We start from the raw sequence: 21,740 nt of genomic DNA on the forward strand, positions 1-21,740 counted from the left end.
TTTTTTCAGACTATTGCTTGTACTTTCGTATTGTTGAGTACTTTTGCACAGAATGCAAATATTACATGGAGAAAGACTAACATACATTTTTTTAGAAGTGAGGCCAATCTATATGAGCTTGTGAACCTTGAATAAAGCTATTCACCAATCATGTTACCCCCATGAGGATTATAAAAGGGCAACACGGAGGCTCCGTAGTCCAAACCAAGATGGCAAACATTTTTACTCCTTTCAATCTTGACAAAGGCAGCACATGCCAGATCCACTCCTTCTCTTCTTACCTTTCACAATAAAAGCTCTAGATATATACAATATGTAACTGAGAGGGAATAAAAATTCGCTCAGAGCATTTTGCTAAAAGGAAACTTAATAAAATAGCTCACAGTAAATTAGGCTATACAACTACTTACCTCAGACAGACTGCCAGACACTGCAGTGGGTCAATATCCCAGTTGTCACAAATTTGTAGGCCTATCGCTGCCAGTATGAATAGTTTCGCTGCAGAATATTCACATGCAAGTATTATGCATTTTCTTGTCGTTCATTCGTCACGCTCCTAGTGTGTAAAGGTGTTTAAACACAAACTATAGTTTTTAAGTAGGCACGCCTGTAACCGCCAGATGTAACTGTTGCATTGCTAACGTTAACTGAACAGATGAAACGTTAGTTTGCTAATAAATGACCTGCTTAGTTTGAATTTGCATATAATGCAATAAAATATGACCAAAATGTATGCATGCATGACAAAATGTTGCTAAACTATGATGCAAACTGAAAGGATTTCCAAGTACATTTCACAAAAATGAAACAAATCTATGGAATATTAAAATTTTACGATGCAATATTGTTGATTACTGTTTGAAACACGCTCGTCTGTGAAAGTGAAAGTAAAAGCAAACCCCAGATTAACTCTTGTTTGGTGTTTTGGCTGGCTATATTTCCATTTTTTTTTTGGTGATGTGTCTCTTGGATGCCTGCTGCTTACAGTCTGGCACCTGACTGCCGAGACCTCACCTGCATACTGTTGGGGTACATACCCAGAACATCTGGAACACAGGAAATGAGAAATAAGAGTTAGAGGGCAGAGTCTCTGCAGAAAATATACCACCACACACTTCTAATGGGTCGTAAGTGATCATTGAGAGACATGTTTTTGTTAAAAAACCTACATAGTATACCTTTAAGATTAAATTTAAATGTTAGATACACTAAATTACTTTACTGGTTGGATTAGCATCATTTTTTATTTTACACTATATTAAATCTGACACACACATTTCTCACATATCAAAATCAAACAAACATCCAAATATTTACAATGGATTTGCAGTTGAGTTTAATAGAAAGGCCCCACATCACATTTTTATCTCACTGATATGAAAAGAAAGCTGAACAGGAGCCGATATGACTAGAATGGCAAAGCAGCAATTACTAGCCACTCTCTTCAATCTTTATTTTGTAATTAGGTGGAAAATGAATCTCTAGCAGTTATTCTTCTTTCTTTGTTCTCTTTGCTTTTCTTTCTTCCATGTGTCTTGCCTTATCACACATTCACACACACAGAACATGATTAGTGTCCTCCTCGATAAGACATGCAGGTCAGGTGACCTGGAAACTCTACACTGATCACAGGTGTGACTTATTGAATATGTTTGTCTGTCCGAGTCATAGACCCACTTCAACCATGCTGCTTGTCCCAACTCTCCCCTAAAAAGATAGATGGATGGACAGAATGGGAAAGAAAGAGCAATTAGACCAGAGGCAAAGTATGAGACGCAGACAGAGTGTATCTAGATAGACAGATCAATAGATGGATGAATGGATAGGGGAGGAGAAGAAAAGGAGGAGATAAGAAGGAACAGGGGAGGGATGGTGTAAGGGGTTGCATCCTCTTTACACTGTGGACCTGTGGGCCAATCATTGCCCCATCTATGCCTGGAAATGACTGTTCACTTATTGATCAGCGGAGGGGCAGGTGGTGAGCTCAGGGGTTGTTAAAGATGCATGTGGAGTGAGTATGGGGTTACCATTGTCCTCTGAAAGCATCGTGTTTGTACCCTTCTACTTCCTGAAGTATACTCTCATCATTGGATAGTCCAAAGGGTTTTTGTATATATTTTTTGTTTTGTTTTAAATTGATATAAACTGCCCTTGTAATGTCCTTGAACAAATCGTCAAAGCAGGAAGTTGAGTCATGTCCGCGGGCAGTGAACCGCAATATCCCAAAAGGGTGTTTGCATGGCCTGGCAGCTGTTTCTGTCTCTCTTTTTGCCCTTTATTGTGCATTACCCAACCCCTTTTCCTACTCTGCCCAGAGTGGGAGAGAGTTGAGATGTTAAAAACGTGATGATTCACAGCGCAGTCACCTCATTCTCAGCTGTCATTTTCTCATTAGCAAAACCGAAAGAGGAGAAACTGGAATCAGGTGTGAAAGCAGGCATTTTAGCTCTTTTAGTCACAGCCGACGACGTCGGGCAGGCTGCAGTCAGTGTGCTGATCCATAGTTTACACAGTTGTTGCATAGCCTTTTGTTGTCTGGTGTGTATCTGCACATGTGTGAGTTTATGAACAAATATCCAGATCCATTGGTACACTTGTGCCTCTATTAACGTCTGCATGCTTGCACATGTTTTCCTTTGCATGTATATGTGCGTGTGTGTGTTTGTGTGTCAGGTCAGAGGTCGCAGTCTTGCCTCAGGATAACAGAAGGCCTAAAGAGCCCCTGGCCCCCATGCTGATCTTATAGAGCCACTGTCTATAGAGCAACAGCCTCACGCTGCTCTCTGACGGACAGATGTCAAAGGGTGTGAGCAGACGGATTAGGAGGGCTCTACTGAAATGGTCCTGAAACTAAATATTGGAAATGTTTACGGTGTATTTGATTCAACATTTTACAAGCTTTACTAGCCTTTAAAGGCCCACGCCTGGAAAATTCCAAGGAAGGGATGGGTTTTTAAAAAAAGTTTGTAAATTTAAGTGTGAATAAGCCTCTGCCCCCTCAAGCACATTGTTGGGATGATGTGCTCAGTCACATGGAGGCCCTCTACAAACTGAGCCTGTGTGGCCATCTCGTTAACGTCTGAACTGCTTCCCAGTCTTTTGTCTCCCTCTCACATCATTTATCTCTTATTTTCCTCCCTTGTGTGTCCAAATGAGAGTCAGTACTTTCTATAAACAAACAAACGAGAGCTTCAGGGATTCATCCGGGATTGCAAATTACCATTTTTGCAGATGTTTCTGTGTCTTGTTTGAATGTGTATCTGTGTGTTTATGTGCAGGCATGCTGCTATTGCTGGGTGTTTTCAGTGACCAAGAAAAAGCAGCCTCAGTTTTTAGCTTTACTGCCAGTAGGCTTTTGAGTATATCGAATTGATCTGAAAAGGTTTTTAGCAGCACAAGAGTTTGGGGATTTTGTCAGCCCCATGAGGAGCATCCTGCCATAGAACATGAATATCAACTACATGGGATTTTACAAGCTGTGAATGTATTATGAGTGCTGGATTTAATTATGTGTTAAGATGGTGAGTCATCAATAAGATGAGACTGACCAATCCTTCTGGGTGTAGCTGTTCTTCTTTTTGTTTGTTTACTTGATATTTGGAGAGAAGGATACTGGTGTGATTATTGGTTACATGTGTGATGTATTGTTGTCCAGTCTGTCTCCCACTCTCTGTCTGCCTGTATGGGAAGATGAACGCAGGGATGTGACTCCTGAGCATGGGGGAGGATGGGATTGTGTGTGTATGCATGTGTATGGGGTTTAGATGGGGGAGGGGTGGACAGGATGGTGGAGAGTGTTGGGGTCACTGCACATGCTCCCCTCAGTGAATACATGGGTATGAGTGTAGTGAGGGTCCTGTGTGTGATCGTCTTAAGTGATGATTGGCTAGAAAAACAAAAACAGAGATGATTTGTATGACAGCGGAGGGTGGGGTTAGAAATCACTTTCAAGGATGTTGTGTAATACACTGTTACTGTTTTGGCGACAGCAGCTGACAAATCAATTATTTTATACTTTATTCATGAGTTCTAGATGCAATCAAAACCACACAAATGTAAAAATACAGCATACGCTGCTTCAAAAATATTTCAAATGCTTTGTCTGGCCAAAGAAGCACTTTTGCTTTTGATCTGGACATTATGATAATAAACAATATTTCTTCATTTAACCAGGGAAGAGCTTTACTGACATTAAATGTCTCTTTGCCAAGAGTTACCTTGCCAAGACAGCAGCAACACATAGAACAAAAACCATAAAGGTTTTTGTCTGAGATATCCAAAGAAGGACTATTGAGAAAAATGGTAAAAAGGAGCGGACCTAAAACTGAACCCTGGGGTACACCCTAGCTCACACTGAGATACCTTGATTTGAAATCTTGCGTTAAACTATTAATTGGTGTTACTCTCTTGATTGAACAAAAAGTGACAGCTTAATGCGTCAGTATCGGAATTAGAAACACTTTGTTGATCCCTGGAGGAAAATTGTGATTCGTTACAGTCACTCCAATGTAAAGAATAATGTAAAAAACAGAGAAGTTTAAGAATATCAAAATAAGAAGTATGTAAATATAAAGTAAATAAAATAAAAATAAAATGAAAAAAAAAGTGCATTATGCTGCAATGTTGAACACTAGAAAATAAAAAAACAAGAATATAAATATGTATAATGTGAGTCAGTAAAGTATATAAAAAAGATAGTAATATGTGCATTGTGCGTTATTACATTATATAAACTATTGTGTTAAGTTTCAGAATATATATATTCAGAAATATAAAAATATTTATTGTGCTACAATGAGTGATTGGCTGGGTGGTCTTCTTAATCACCAATTCAGTATCCTACTAACTTGTGATGGGTATAGTATGATGTCTATATTTGTTATCAGTACATGCATTCATGCTTAAGCTGTTTGATTGTATTCTATATTTTTTAGCTAATAGTGCCATGGATATGTGGACAGCCATGTAATCAGCCTAATGCCTACCAAACCCTAGAAGACTTGAAAAAGACTTTGAAAAGACTAAAAAGCCTGACACACTCTCACATCAGAAGTTTTTAGTCACTGACTATGGATTTTAAAAAGACTGGGGAACTTTACGATTGATTTTGCAATTATGTCAAGACAACAAAAAGACTGATTTGAGACAGCTTGACTGAGTTTTATGACCACCTTGCACCAAATGGTCAAGATCACAGTAGTACACTACAACTCTGGCAAAACTCTCGTGTTTTTCTTTTGACAATTGCTCTGCAATGGTGAAATGGCTGGAAAAGTAGTTTGGTGTAAGGGCGACATTTGCTGTACTTTTTGCCTGGAGCTAATTAACAAATGTTAGCACGCTAACACGCTAAACTAAGGTGGTGTACATGGTAAACCACCAACTTAGCATTGTCATTTTGCGTATGTTAGCATGCAGGTGTTAGCATTTCGCTCTAAGCACTGCTGTTAGAACCTGATGGAGCCACTGACTGTAACTGTGTATGCCTGTAGACTCTTATAGTCTTGTTTTATCAGTTTGTCGGGGGGTCACTAATGCAGGCGGGGCCCAGGTGTACTATCTAATCTGTGTTTAGAACCTCGCAATGCAAATCACACACACACACACACACACACACACACACACACACACACATGCACACACACTTCAGCCATACTGGTGCCAGGTCTGTGGTGTCTGACTTCATGTGGGTATTTCACCGTCACCGTCACACTCAGCTCCCTGATATCTCCAATCCAGACCCACAACCACTCATATTACATACACACATACTCCATGTCAAATGTGGGTTTACTGAAAGATGAGCTTGGCCGTGGAGATCATGATCGTGCTGACTCAATCCTGAACAATGAAGCGAACTGAGAGGCGGGTAAAGGGCAAACAAATGAAGGCATTACTCAGCCGTGACATTTTATCTGTGTCAAATCTGGGACATGTGTGCCTGTCAGTATGTTGGGCATTATTCAGCACTGACTAACTCAGTCACTTAACTTCATACAAACAGATTCACACAGAAAATATTCAGGGCTCTGATGATTGTTGAAGACACAAACAAAATGTCCTTTTTTTCAGAGATTATGAAGTTTTTCACACAAAGATGCCTTTTATAGAGAAAGACTGGCGGCAATGGATGGTATTAAAAAGGCTGGTTATTATTTTCACTTTTTATGAATCGATTAATTGTTTGAAAAAATGTTAGAAAATAGTGAAAAATGCCCATCACAACTTCTGAAAGCCCACGGTGAGATCTTCAAATGTCTTATTTTGTCTAATCAATAGTCCACCCAATTCCCAAATATATTCAATTCACTTCTATGACTATGACTTTGTTTTTTAAGTGCTGCTTAAACCCGCTGTCTTAAATGACAATAAAATATGTACCATCTACATCAACTTAAGTTAGACAAACACTGATTTTATATGACATGTTGTGAAAGATGGCCGGGGCCCCTAATCGTATTGTTTTAAAGCTGCATAATTTATATCTTTTGAGGTGTTTTCACTCTGCGTAATAATTTAAATCTGTCAAACTTGGCTGAATATAATGTTTAGGCACATGGACAGGCTGGGAGCCATCCAACTCTCTTCTCCAAATACTGGCGGTATAACAGCTTAAGAGACCGCCCATTTTACTCCCTGACACCTGCCTGTGTGTATGCACATGTGGGGGGAAGATTTGTATCACCTCAACTCCTAAACACAAACCAGAGCTCCCCAGGAATGTCGAGCTATAAGAGGGATCGGATCTTATCAGGTTTTTTCAGTGATATGTTCTTCCTCTTAAATCCCTTTTGTTTAACATGAGTTTGCGTTAGCTTAACACCCTCTGGTCAGGGTTCTCTTTGGACCACCAGTGATGTGTAGCAGTCGTTATTTCACATGAGGTGTCTGGCGTTGGGTGTTCTTACTCATTAAGGTGAGGGGAATCAGCCCTGAGGCAACGCACGGCTGCACCTCAACAGAAGTACTTGTCAGGGAAGAGGAGAAAATAGAAAGTAGAGCTGTCAGGCAGTCTGGGTGGTATCAGTGGTAGTTTCTGTGTCAGTGTGTGTTAGGATGAAAGTGAGGACTACAGTTTTTTCTTACACTGGAAAGAGAAAAGATGTTGAGTATGGGTGGCAGCTATTGTTATGGTGTAAAATGAGTAAGATGTTGTAATGTGCAGCAGACTGGTTCACCTTGTTTGAGCCACTTTCCCATCACCTTCAAACTATCTGAACTGTATCAAGCAGCAATGTCCAGTGCAAGAGTAAACTGGTGTGATGCAGCACAGTAGCCACAGGGAAATGTTGGCATTGAATGTTTCTGCAAACCAAGAATACATTACATTTGAAGTTTTATACGTATAATATCAATGTTTGTAAAGTGATGTAATATAGAGGCTAACTTTTGGGTGTGACCTAGGTGAGATGACTGCAGACCACTGTTCAAAACCCTCAACAAAAAAAGTTGTGATTTAGTGAGTCATTGCTGTGTTCCCAGTGGCTTTTTAGGCAACAAACAGGTTTTGTTTTTTGTTACCCAGACATCACTACTTGCCCTAAAGCAATTGCTTTTTACAGAGATGTTGCTGTTTCGCCTTCTGGGATAGTGTCCTTGAAAAGCAGTCGTTTTTTACCCAGACATCGCTGCTTCTCCTGGAAGCATAGTGGCCCAAAAATCTGGGTTTTTTTTACACAGACATTGCTCCCTTTCCTCCTAGGATAGTGGCCCGAAAAGTGTTTTCTTTTTTCTGAGACATTGCTTCCTTTCCTGCTGCAATTTTGGCCTGAAAAGCGGTTGTGTTTTTTTAATATTGCTACTTTTCCTGCCGGTATAGTGGCCCAAAAAGCTGTTGTGTTTTACAGAGATATTGCCGCTTTACCTGCCATGATTGTGACCCTAAAACAGTTGTTTTTTGGAGAGACATTGCTGTTTCCTCCTCTGGGATAGTGACCCAAAAAGTAGTGTTTTCTAGCGAGACATTACAGTTTTTCCTCCTGGGATAGTGTCCTTGAAAAGCAATTGTTTTCACCCAGACATCACTGTTTTCCTGCCAGGAAAGTGGCCCAAAAAGCAGTTGTTTTTTCACCAAGACACTGCTGCTTTTCCTCCTGGGATAGTGGTCCAAAAAGTGTTTGCTTTTTTCTGAGACATTGCTTCTTTTCCTGCTGCAATTTTGGCCCAAAAAGCGGTTGTGTTTTTTTAAAATTGTTACTTTCTCTGCTGGCATTGTGGCCCAAAACGCTATTGTGTTTTACAGAGATGGTTGTTGTTACCTCCTCTGAGATAGTGGCCCAAAAGGTAGTGTTTTCTAGTGAGACATTACTGCTTTTCTCCTGGGAAAGTGTCCTTGAAAAGCATTTGTTTTTACCCAGACATCACTGCTTTTCCTTCTAGGATAGTGCCCCGCAAAGCATTTGCTTTTTTCCGAGACATTGCTTTTTACCTGCTGCGATTGTGGCCCAAAAAGTGGTTGTGTTTTTACTGAGACAGTGCTGCTTTTCTTGTTGGCATAGTGACCCAAAAAGCTAATGTTTTTTTTTTTTTTACCAAAACATCGCTTTTCCTGCAAGGATTGTGCTCACCTGACCGCGTATTTTAAGCCAAAACAAGATTTTTTTTTCCCTCACCATAACCAAGTGTTATTAGTGCCTAAACCTAACCACACATGAACCACAGCATTGTTTAAACATAGATATACAATGTATAGGCTAATCTGTAAATGTAATGTATCCATAGTGTGATTGGATTGGGTGTGTTGCTGCTGTTCTGGCTAGCTGATGAGTGTCTGTGTCTGTTTCTCTGTTTGTCTATGTGTAGCCCATGCAGTGCTATCAGCTTGCTTCACTGTATTTATAGGCAAAATACTTCCCAGCCACAGAGATAACTCTAATTTAAGTGTGTACATAGCAAGGTAGATATGAGGGCGGGGGGGCTGGTGGGAACTTTTTACAGAGGTTGCAGCTTGTTTTTCCTCATACATCATTGTTATAATTATAGTCTGTATAAGCAGAAGGCACATTGTGACTGCTATTGTTGTGGCACCCAGTTTAAGGTTGATCCCTCTCACTTTTTTCCCCACCTTACAATCTGCTCTTTATTCTCTCTCCTCTGCCTGTGTTTCCCCACGTCTCGCTCCCATGCATATGCCATGGCTGACAGTGTTGGGTGGAATGTGGCTCAACGCTCGGTTTTTAAATAGCATCCTAGCTTGAATCAGCCACTCCTAATAAGGCAGAGGGGCAGTGACACTGGCCCCAAAATATCAGCAACCACCTCACTGAGAATAAAACTTTTCCTTGCCTTGATAATAAAAGATGATCCGTGATAAGATAAGGTATGCAAACGAGATACAGTACACGCAGGCGCCACAGAGCTGTTTTCAATCAACTTACAGTCAAGATAACATGTTTAACTGCGGGTGGTCTCAGCTGGATTTGAATAGTTTGGGCTGCAGGTGTTTTCTGCTTCACAGTAATGGTGGCTTGAGTCAGCTGAGGCTAAAGTGTGAAATTTGCCACCTGTCATGTGAAATAATAGTGTTAGTAAAAGCCTGTAAAGGCATACGTCAACCACAAAATGACCATTTGTATACCAGTTACTCACCTCGTGTAACTACGCTGAAGGAAGAATCCAAAAAAGGCAAACATTCTTGATGAACTGGAGTAAAAGGGGGCCGGGTTTAACAATCCCTTTCATCCGCTTCAACATCCATTTCTGAATTTTCATTTAACTCCTGCAGTATAATCTACATCTGATTTATCCAGTTGATGCTCAGTACTTCCCACACAGGTGCATTTTCAGTACAAACTTGGAATTTCAAACAGTTCACGTGACCAGTTTCACACATGGATGAGAAGTGCACCTCAGCAACTCAGTGGAATGCACAAGCAGAGTTCAAATACACATAAATACAGCATATAACTGGATATATGAGCAAATAACTGGATATATGAGACTTGGATTATACTGCACAAGCTGTGTGAGAGTTTGTAAACGGATGCTCTGATATAGTTTTGCAGTTGTTAAACATGTTCCCACCTTTACTCCAATTTATCAAGAGTTTTCTATGTTTTTGGATTCATCGTTCACATGTGAGAAAAACAAAGTTTTCTTCACAAATTCAGTGTCCCATGGGGTGAGTATAGAGTGTGGGTATTAATGTACTTACACACATACTTAGCTACAATGTAATTAGTAAAACTAAGACTCACATGACGTGCTTAGTGTCTGTCATGAGCCTGTGACACACACCTCTGTGATATCAGAAATCAGTCTTTGCTAAGTAAATGTTCCTCCTGATGTTTCTTCAGGATCCTCGTGGGGGCACCGCAGGCAGCGGGGCAGGGCCTGTTGCGGGGGAGCCGGCCAGGAGCCTTGTTCAGGTGTCCAATCACGCCAGAGGAGTACGACTGTGAGAGGGTGGATATTGATGGAGAAGGTGAGGAAAGCAGAGCTGAAATGATGAGTCAGTTAATTGATTAGCAGCGACAATTTGCTGCTAATTTAATCAGCCACAACTGTGATAATCGACTGTTTACATTATTTTTTAAGGTAAATACCAAAAAATTGATCAGTTTCAGCATCTCAAAATGTTACTAGTTGACTGAATGCTTTAAATAGCAGCATTCGACACAGTAGATCATAAGATTCTTTTATCACGTCTTGACCTATGTGTAGGTATTAAAGGTACAGCGCTCAAATGGTTTGAATCCTATTTATCAGAAAGGAGTTTCTCTGTTCACATGGGCCAGTATAGATCTGCTGCATCCTCACTCAATTGTGGGGTGCCTCAAGGTTCCATCTTGGGGCCCATTCTCTTCTCCATTTATATGCTGCCCCTGGGCGCTATATTTAGAAAGTACAATATAACATTTCATTGCTTTGCAGATGACTTACAGATCTACCTTTCTCTTCAAACAAACAGCTCTACCTCCATTCAAGCTCTGCTGAACTGTCTCAATGATGTTCACACATGGATGGCTTCAAATTTCTTGAACCTAAACAAATCCAAAACTGAAATTATTTTATTTGGCCAGTCTGACCTTTTAGATGGCTATGACAGTGCCATTGGCCCATTGGCTTCCTACTGTCACCCTGCTGCAAGGAACCTAGGAGTAATTTTTGACTGTGCCTTTAAATTTAAAAAACAGATTAGTTCAGTAGTCAAATCAAGCTTCTTTCAATTAAGGCTACTTAGTAAGGCAAAGCCCTACTTCCCTCCACTTGATTTTGAGAGGGCAATTCACGCTTTCATTACCTGTCGTCTGGATTATTGTAATTCTCTTTATGCTGGATTGAACCAGCAGTCACTGAAACGCCTGCAGGCTGTCCAGAATGCAGCAGCCAGACTGCTGACAGGAAAGAAAAGATGTGATCATATCACCCCAATACTGGCCTCTTTGCACTGGCTCCCTGTCCAGTTTAGGGTTCAGTTTAAAATCTTATTATTTGTTTTTAAAAGCCTGAATGGCTTAGCTCCATCCTATCTATCTGAGCTTGTTCAGCTTCACACGACAGCCAGAGCACTGAGATCAAGCAACCAGTTGCTGCTGGCCTGTCCCAGAACTAAACTTAAAAACAAGGGTGACAGAGCCTTTTCCGTTGTGGCGCCAAATTTATGGAATACTTTACCATTTCATATAAGGGCAGTCCGAACTTTGGAACACTTTAAATCTCTTTTAAAAACCTACCTCTTTTCGCTTGCTTTCACCTCTAGTTGAGACAGACATGTCTTTTACAGCTTTTATTTGTATTTAACCTGTACTCTAGTGTTGATGTTTTATTGTCTAAACCTATTGTTGATCTTATTGATAATTTTTGTGGTTTTTGCTATTTATTCACTCTTTGGATGAACTGTACAGCACTTTGGTCAACCGAGGTTGTTTTTAAATGTGCTATATAAATAAATTTTGACTTGACTTGACTTGAAATACTGAGTATTTTGTTTTTTAACTGTTGATCAGATAAACATGTCAATTTAGGCTACAAAAAAATGGTGATGGGCATTTTGTATTAATTTCTGACTTTTATTTCCCAAAAAATGAGTGAGTTGATTGAGAAAATAATTGGCAGATTGAAAGAAAATGGAAACTTCTTGCATTTTCTTTTCTTTAATTCCCACAGAGATTATCCTCAACATCTTCCATCTCTGACTGTAGTTATCAGAATAAGCCTCTCTAGATTCATTTGGTTACTTTAAGATGACGTGATTATGAATGCTGTCATACCATTTTATTCAAAACCTCTCACTAATGTTGCCATAAAAATCCACTTACTCTCAATTTGACTTATTTAGTAATTTGCACTGCATTAGAGAGAAGTTGGCTCTAATTTGAGCTTGAAGAACTCCACTGAATAACAAAGTGCTGTTTGCTTGCTGTGGCTCAGATCATAATTGGTTTACAATATGGAAACTGTTATGTTTGCCATTTCCTCCTGTGTTTTCCTTCAGTGAGTCTGGACAGAGAGAGCAAAGACAACCAGTGGCTGGGAGTCACTGTCAAGAGTCAGGGGATTGGAGGGAAGGTGGTGGTAAGTACAGACCACATCCTGTAAATGCATTGGCGTAGGAAGCTTTAGGTCTGTCTTGTGTTTAATGTTGTTCTGCCTCTGACCCAATGATTTGTCAACATATAAGGCACATTTTGCCCCAACTTTTACATCTATATGTATAAGAATGAAGACCAGTTTTCATTTCTAATCTTAATAAGCATGGTAAATCCTATGAATTAATACTCTGATGCCGTTTCCTGTCCCTCACCAGACCTGTGCTCACCTGTACGAGCTCAGGCAACGCGTGAGTCAACCCTCAGAGACTCGTGACCCTATTGGACGCTGCTATGTCCTCAGTGAGGACCTGACAGAGCGAGACGACCTGGATGGAGGGGAGTGGAAGTTCTGTGAAGGCCGGCCGCAGGGACACGAGCAGTTTGGCTTCTGTCAGCAGGGACTGTCTGTCAGTTTCACTCCAGACAACAACTTCATTCTGTTTGGGGCTCCAGGAACTTACAACTGGAAAGGTAAGGTGTCTGACTGACCTGCAGAAAGCTGGGTCACGAAAACAAGGCAGTTACACGGATGAAAGATTTTTGTACCACTGTGGTGTTGCAGTTTTTAAAGCTGCATTCATTATTTTTAGGGCAGTAGGTGGCAGCAATAGGGATCTTGGTAAAAGCAAGTCTTATTGTTGTACTAACTAATGTGAGCTACAGACGAGAGCCAACCCATTTACAGTAAACTATCTCATTAAAACAGGACAATTAACAGGACTGTTGGAGATTCAAAAAATAAACTGATTTATAAACCAATCTCGTGATTGGACGCAGACATTATGCAGCACAGCAGCATGCACTTAATCACAGAAAGCATTGAGATTTATCTGGTGCAGTAATCAATCACTGCATTGATTTCTTTTGTCTGCCATATAAGATCAATGCTTATCTTAATTTATACAATTCATGTTCTAAAACATTAAAATATGACGCTAGATGTGAGTGATATTTCTGATATTACTGAATGTTATTCCACAAAGCCTGATGTAAGACTGTTTCCACTGTGTACACCACGAACATGTATTTCAATTGATAGAAAGTGTCTGATGTGTGTGAGTGTTGGTCTTTCCCAGATTTATATTATAGACAAAATCTAAGCAGTTCTTTGGAGAGTATGAGTAATATATAGAGTCAATTTTTGAGTGTGCTGTTGATGAACACTACTCACTCACACAATGCAAAAAAAGAAACGGAGGAGCTACTTATCGGCAAAAAAAAGTAGGTCAATTGTGAATGGTGGTGAGACACCTCCAGAAAAAAGCTATGAAAAACAACAGAAAATTGATAATATCTTCGGAAAAACACTTTGCTATTTGTTAAGTTTAATTTTGTCTTCACAAAGTCCAATGCGTCATGTGTATTGTATCATTTCCTGTTAGTATAAAATTGTAATGTATATTGATTTAATTGTGCTGCTAAAATGACTTAGCACATACTGTATAGAATTAGTAAGTTGTATAAATTTAGGATGTGCCATGTGTGGATGGGCATTTTGAAGTATTTCCATATTTGAGTACATGCATTATACCATTATAAAGTACTCGAGTACTTGCAAAAAAAACAAAACATGATGTAAAATAAGGTCGCCCAAGTGAAAATCTGGTAGAAGTTTGGGTTTGTCAACCTTTATGCGATGCACAGACTACAGAGATTAGCTGTGATGCACAGCTTTATTGGTAGATACCTTACTGCACATTAATTTCTTTACCTTACTCTTACGTCAGGTCACCATTCTGCCTGTAACATTAGATCAAGTAATGTCTGACTGAAAACGTTGAATGTTATCTGTGGCTGTGCAGATCTGTCATTTTTGCTGGATGGATGCTTGCAGATTTTCATAGGTAGCAGTTACATCACTGCATCCTGTCCAAAAAATATAAACCTTTATTATGGAGACAATAGTCAATTTATGTTTGTATGTATTATATAAACAAAAACAAAAAAAAGTGAAAAAATGTGATTACTGTAAATGTAGTTCCAAGGGTATAGGATTGATATCAGCACTGGTGGGGATAAATATTGATGGATTAAACACATTTCCTGCATTCTGGTGATGTTTTTATGCACCAGTTAAAGGTGGAAATGTCTTTATCTATGTAAAGGAATTATAAGACGTAATAACATTACAAGAATGAGCTCAAATTTAATGAGAATAAAGATGACATATTTCCTTGGTGCCTAGTCTGCTGTGCATTGTTATTCAGACTGTCCGACAGATGCAGAACCCTTCTTGGGACTCTCTGGTTGAGGCAGACGTTTAATGGCTTTGTTCTGCTCTTCATCAGAGTAGACATGGAAAATGGAAACTAACTGAAAACACACAATAAACACATAAATGTCAACTTCACTGCCTCTGATAAAGTGCAGCTCACAGCCGTTTCTCTCAGCTTTTCAGTGGGAAGCACATGCAGCGACACACTATACACAGGATGCACATCTAGTTGACAGAGCCAGATGTAGCTACAGCTTCCCAAATGTTAGCAAGAAACATCGAGACTGATCCTGTCGGCAAGACGGGTTTATGGAGGCAGGACTTGTAGTAGAACACACTGTCTTGTACCAAATACATTGACTAGACACTGCCCGACAACAGTGTTACTACTAGGGACAATTCAGTTGTCGCTGGGCATTGGAAGGGACATGTCCCTACCCGATACTAGCATTGAACCCTAAGGTGTGCATGTATGTAAATGAGTGTAAATGAGTGTATTCTGATGTCTGCTGTGTGTGCTTGTTGCTTTGCTGTGCCCTCACCTGTTTCCATTCCAGGTGAGATGCGTGTCCAGCTCCTAAACCAGACTCTGCTCGACCTCGGTTTCTATGACGACGGGCCCTACGAGGTGGCAGATCAGAAACAACTTAATGCCCAGCTCATCCCTGTGCCCTCCCACAGTTACCTGGGTAGGATCTGCCCTCCCTGCTCACTGCTGCCTGTGCACAGGGGAGAAAGAGAGGGCCAGTGGAGGAGGGCGACACCAGGGCTCAGACTGCCAAAACCACAGGAGCTGGTTACAGTAGCAGCTGCCAAACTGCCTCAAACTGGTCATACCCTTGTGGATTATTCCTGGATGAGCCTATCTATGTGTGACTCACTCACAGGGCTCTGAATGTGACTCCACCTCATTCTTTTTTAACACTTTACCATGTGAATGTGGGTGGACATGTGAAAAATGTCCAGAGCTAACTGTGGCCTGACATGAATTCTTATGATGCCAGTGCTTCTCCCCTACTTGGACGAACAAGTGAAATATTTAGCACAAAAAAAATCAACCCAACAACCATGACGTTATCCTCATTCCATCCACCACCCTCCTCTAAAAACAAAGTACAGCAAAACATGTCAAAACTCAAAGAGGGTGGTACAGGATGCAGTCAGGGTGCAGTCTGAGCCTGAAACGTCGTCTCTCCACCAGGTACCCAGTGGTTTTGCAGGACTGCTGCAGCGCCACCAAGACAAAACACCAATCAATCACAGCCTGTCTCACCTGCACCTCCCTCTCCCCTTCTTTTTCCTCTCTTTTCACTGTTCCTCCCCCTTCCCTCACCATTTCACCACCCCATCACTCCCCTCCTACACTTGTCCCTCTGTCCCTCTTCCTCTTTCTGTCTTTCTTTTTCCTGTCTTGGGCCATAGGGCTCTTGTTCATGGCTAGCCCCATTGAAGATGCACTGCTGTACAAAACTCTGGAGCCCTCCAGCCGGCCCACAGCGTTTGAGGATGTAGCTCATAATAGCTACTTAGGTTTGTAGGCGTGAGGTGTTTTTGTTTGGATCGGACTGGGCTTGTAGTGGAAGTAGTCCTATACCCTCTTCGTCTGTCTTCGTCTTAATCCTTTCTGCTAATTCCAGATAGATTTTAGTGTGTAATGTTATCTACTATGTGGGACCATATCACCTGTACTGTTATAAAGAGACAGCCATCCAAAACTCAAAATTTTCTGTTAAACTATAATTCAGTTTGATAAGATTTTTTGTTCTGATTATTTTTAACTTTGTATTCACTTAGTTGCTGATTTGACAGTGACAGTGAGATGGTTGTCTCTTTGAGTAGCAGCGGGGTGTTTGTCTGTTCTGTCTGTAGATATCTGTTGTCTGTAGTGTGTTGAGTCAGTCTGCATGTGTGTGTCGGTATGAAGCTTTCCGGGTGGTGGTTTTTCTCGTAGTTTTAATATGGTTTAACTAACAAACCAACAAAGAATCTACTGCCACGTTAGCAGCTCGTAGGCACAGTGGTGCTTCGAGCTAAATGCTAACATCAGCATGCAGACATGCTCACAATGCTAACATGCTGATGTTTAGCAGGTATAAAGTTTACCCTGTTCACCATCTTAGTATAGCGTGTTTGCATGCTAACAGTTAATTAGCTCTAAACTCAATGTAAAGGTGAGGCTGATGGGAATGTCATTTCTTATCCAGGTTTGGTCGTTATCCAAAGTATTGGATGTTAAGGGGACAGTTCAACTCCAAATCTAATACATATTTTTCCACTTACCTGTAGTGCTGCTAGAGTTGTCGAGTGTTGGAGAGAAATCATGACTTGGTTACTCAAGATAATCCACAGACGTTGTGAGCAGTTTCGTGTAGGAACTATTTTCTTTCTACTGAACTACACTTGCCAAGTGTATTACCATGCAGAAGGACATGTGCATCTACTGCTAGCTCATCTAGTGCCAATTGAGCTAGATAACATTACAGCTCAGCCAAGGAGGATGCCATTAATGTTTACCTATTGTGCTGCCAAGGGCATAGGACTCTCATCCATGGGGCGCCCAGTAGCTCAGTGGTCGGGGCGATGTACTATATACAAAGGCATTGTCCTTGCCACAGCGGCCATGGGTTTATTTCCAGCCTGCAGCCATTTGCTGAATGTCATCTCCCATAGTTCTATTATATTGGGCAGAAGGTAGACATCTCTACAGCTGAAATCTCCAACACTCTGCAACTCACACCAAGACAATTTAGATTGATAAATTGCATTAGGGGCAAGAGAAAAAAATATGTCCTTTGATTTATGGGTGAACTGTACCTTTAAAATTGTGACCTGGTAATGGGGCTAGATGAAAAGTTTAGGGATTACCAATGGTATTACCGTTTATCCTGTGGGGATCAAGAATGTGTTCACCAAATTTTATGGAAATCAATAATGGTTCAGTCAGGACCATATCAGTCAAAGACACTTTATTTCCATTGTAGTATTATATTTGGCGGTATGGCTCTGTTCTGGGACCCCTCTGCCCCTCCTCAGGCCTATGCCAGCCTGAGATAGAGGGAGCTCACCCCTCTGCCCTTTCATGTGCATACAAGGACAGCCTGAGGCAGATAGAGCAAACTGTCCTGCCCTTTCATGCGCCTACAGGGAAAGCTTAGAGTAGGGAGAGCAGCAGCAGAGACCCCCCAGAGAACAGAACAGAGGTAGCATCAATGACAAACAGAAATTACATTGATAAGTCAGACACAAAAGGAGGATCTCGGGTGGAGCAGGTTGCAAAGGAGAGGAAGCAGCAACAGTAGGCAGGCCAGAGCAGTTTAAATAGGGCGCCCTGAATGAGATTTGCCAGTTGGTTGCATAGAAAGGAATCATGTGATCTATCAGCTGACTCCCTTCCATCAATCAGTTGCTCCATCAGTTGACTGGGCTGTTTGAGATCAGCTGATCTGAGCTGAGCTTGGCATTGTGTCGTGCCTGACCTAACACTATGCTCAATTTGTTGACACATTTTATTTGAATCGTCTGGGAACCATGAATGTCTGCACAGAGTTGTGTCCCAGTACATCTGGATCATTGAAGATTTTGACATGCTGGAAAAGTCAGCAGATTGCAGTGTCAGTAGGATATATCCTCTGGGGACAATGAATATCTGTAAAACATTTCATGGCGGTCCATCAAACAGTTGTTGAGATATTTCAGTGGTGGACTGAAGTTTGTATTTGATTTGTTATGAATTTCTTGGTATCCAGTGTCCATGTGTAACGGCTCATTGCCTGCTCAACACGACCTGTTTACTGTTATTGTTCCAGTTATTGCTTCTCACCAAGTGTGTGGATCTGCCATAAATCTCTTTATTCACATACCTCCAAGCCTGCCTACCCTCCCGCTCTCCACATTGAGCCGTCTCCTTGACAACACTAATTCCCACATGACCTTTTAGCCTTCATTTATAACTCACATGCTTCCATTGATCCTAACCAGATGATGTGCTACACCTTTGCATGCTTACTAAAATGATAGAGACAGTGTTGTAGCTATTTCTGATTATATTCATCACTAACTCCAAAATACCAAAGGATTCTTTTTGGTTATATACATACATTAAATTCTAAGGAGTAGCATGTTGTTGAATAAAAGCATATGTCCATTTTCCCTGCACCAAGGCCAAATCAAATCCAGTCAGAGAGAATAGAGAGAATCTCTTTATTGCAGACTAAGCCAGGTTTCTATAGGGCTCGATCCAAATGGAACAACCTTTGTGGTCCAGGTTTTCATTAAAAAACATACTGCCTGTTCATGTATTTTTTTCATATACTGCTCAGGTTAAAACAGCATTTATGCTCACCATCTTTAGTCTTGACTTTATCTTGCTTTATGTGTCAAAAATGAAAGAAAATGGCAATAAAAAGCATCAGTTTTTCTTTATTTTAGAAAAAAAAATTCAACTTACAAATCTAGTTGATGGGATAAAACAGAAAAAAAGTAAAAGTAACAGAGTAAATAAAATAGTAAAGTTGCAATATGCCTTTCCAAAAACATGCATTTCAATTATATCAAACTATTGCCACCATACTTTAAGCATAAAAATGTATGGGAATCCAAGCTTGATGAAGATAAAGAATAAAATGTGGAGTGAAATATATAATCAGGTTAACAACATCAGTCATGTAAATAGTTGGAAAGTGAAGGTAATGTGTAACTTCACACTGGTTTAGGATGCACCTGTCCCACTAGAACAAACAAACAGAGTAAAGCAAGTATATGACATTGAAAAAAATACCTCAAGATTATATGTTATACAGTTTTTTTAGAAAAAGTGACACCCTCTTATTTCAAATAATTTCTCAGGCCATATGAAATCGAGTGGAACCAAACAGTGAGGCTTGAGGTTCACCTTGATTGTTACTATACAGCACAGGCATGCACAACATTGCAGCCTCCTCAATGCTACACACACAGAAAATGTATTAACAGGTCAAATATTTTGAATTTGAGCAGACTAAAACAACACAATAGGCATTAAAATAGAACTAAGGAGAATATAAAAAGCAGTACTGAAGAAGAAATAACCATTTACAACCTAGAGACCATCTTGTGATAGGATCATTACAACCATGACACAGTGATCTGTGAATTTGTCTGACAATTTCAGCACTGGCCCTTACTGACAAAATGTCCCGAATCTTATTTCTCCAGTTAGACATCTTTATTAGCGTCTTCATGTAAATGAACCTTCTTCTCCACCCTCAGATGTTCATATTCTTCCAGTTTCCAGATAGAAACATCATTAACATGGCCACTTGCTTGCTGTGAATTCTACAGATAAATTACCTGCTCTGTTCACACATGGGCTTAATCAAACATTACAAGGACTTTGTACCAGGGAGCTGGCAGGATAAAATCTGTTTAATGTCCAGTCCAACAGTGGACATTTGTGTTACAGCTCCTCTGGGTGAAGTCCAGATAAGTTCAGGGCTGCAGAGCAGGTGTGAAAAGGGCTATAAACACCTGGCAAAGTACTCAAAACCACAATAGGTTTTTCCAGGACCATATTTTGCCCTGATGACACACACACAGATTCACAAGGTGAGAACAATACCAGCCGCTGTGACATTTTTGCAGCTGGTAAAAATAGATACAGTATCACTGCAATATGTAACTGGTGCAAGAACTTGAATGAGGGTTGTGCAGAGACATTATCATCGTAGCACAGCCCCTTATAAACCCTTTGCAGCCTTTAGCTTTTATTCCCCATTTAGTTTTACAGGGACGACCTTGTAGCGAGCCTGTGTGTTAAAAGCCACCCTGTGTGGAAAAAGTAGCACCTTTGTCTCCATCGGTCGTTTTTACAGGACTTGTGATGCAGACATTCCTCACCTGCCACCCTGGAGCTGCTCACTGTTTGTCTCTGTTGTGTCTCCCCCTGCATGTTTACTCAGGACTAACAGACCCTGCCCTCCGTGCCCTGATAGATTATTTCACACTCTCCCCTCTGCATGTTTTTAAACCGGAGAAGCAAATGCATGAGGTTGCTTCTGTTCAAGTGTTTGAAATGATGTGCTATTTTTCACAGTTGGATGAGAAAATTTCAACGTACATTTTGATATGAAACAAACACTCACACACACACACACACACACACACACACACACACACACACACACACACACTCCTCCCCCTTCCACTTCTTCACTCCTTTGCTCCTCCTGATTTATATGCAAACACACATTCCTGTACACACACACACACACACACACATGCAGACATACACTTCCACACAAAAGAGGGGTTGCTTTAGGTTATAAATCTGATTTAACGTCCACCTACTATGTTTACATCTTGCCTTCACTTGAGGCAACTGATACAGAGCTGCAGCATCATGAATCTCATAGGACATTAGGCGAGGCCCGATACATCTCCCTCTCTTAACATCACAATCAACCCTTCTCTGCTCTTACTAGTGGACACACAACCATTCGCCAGCCTCCAGCGGCCTTCAGACACATGCACACAGGACATTTACACCCATCATGAGTTTGGCATAAAATCAATAGTCACTTAAGGCACACATTTCATTAGTAAGAAGATGAGTAGAACATGCTACACAGAGAAGAGATGAGCCTCTGAGCCTCCACGGTCAATACTAACCCCTGACCTCTTCCTCCTCCAACCCCCGTCTTCCGCTATGTCCTGACTTCCGTCTTCCAGGATTTTCTGTGGACTCGGCTATGGGGATAATGAGCCTTGGAGAGCTGACCTTCGTGGCGGGTGCACCTCGGGCCAATCACACAGGGGCCGTGGTGCTGTTGAGGAAAGACAACGTATACCGGCTGGTGCCACAGCACATTTTCTGGGGGGAGGAGCTGGCGTCTTCATTTGGGTACTCGGTAGCTACGACGGATCTAAACAAGGACGGGTGAGGAAATGCTGATCATCAATAAATAGTTAGGGGTGTACAGTGATGGAAGAGGTATTCAGTGTTTTACTTAAATACT

The 21,740-nt window shown here is 40.9% G+C and overlaps 1 protein-coding gene across 3 annotated transcripts in view; it reads left to right on the forward strand.

Annotated features, from left to right (window-relative positions):
• Nucleotides 1-21,740, forward strand: part of itga7 (integrin, alpha 7) — a 53,332-nt gene that overhangs the window by 12,808 nt on the left and 18,784 nt on the right. For 2 of the 3 annotated variants that reach the window (XR_004501677.2, XM_033626937.2), the window contains exons 2-6: nucleotides 10,296-10,423; nucleotides 12,437-12,516; nucleotides 12,749-13,004; nucleotides 15,306-15,437; nucleotides 21,454-21,661. Coding sequence is in view for 2 of the 3 variants with exons in the window: in XM_033626937.2 (XP_033482828.2) it covers nucleotides 10,296-10,423; nucleotides 12,437-12,516; nucleotides 12,749-13,004; nucleotides 15,306-15,437; nucleotides 21,454-21,661 (804 nt within the window). In the remaining variant the exon portion in view is untranslated. Of the gene's footprint in view, nucleotides 1-10,295; nucleotides 10,424-12,436; nucleotides 12,517-12,748; nucleotides 13,005-15,305; nucleotides 15,438-16,170; nucleotides 16,279-21,453; nucleotides 21,662-21,740 lie in introns of all 3 variants that reach the window. The other variant, XM_033626938.2, reaches the window with a different exon arrangement.

This window comes from Epinephelus lanceolatus, chromosome 1 (assembly GCF_041903045.1).
Source record: "Epinephelus lanceolatus isolate andai-2023 chromosome 1, ASM4190304v1, whole genome shotgun sequence".
Classification (NCBI taxonomy): domain Eukaryota; kingdom Metazoa; phylum Chordata; class Actinopteri; order Perciformes; family Serranidae; genus Epinephelus; species Epinephelus lanceolatus.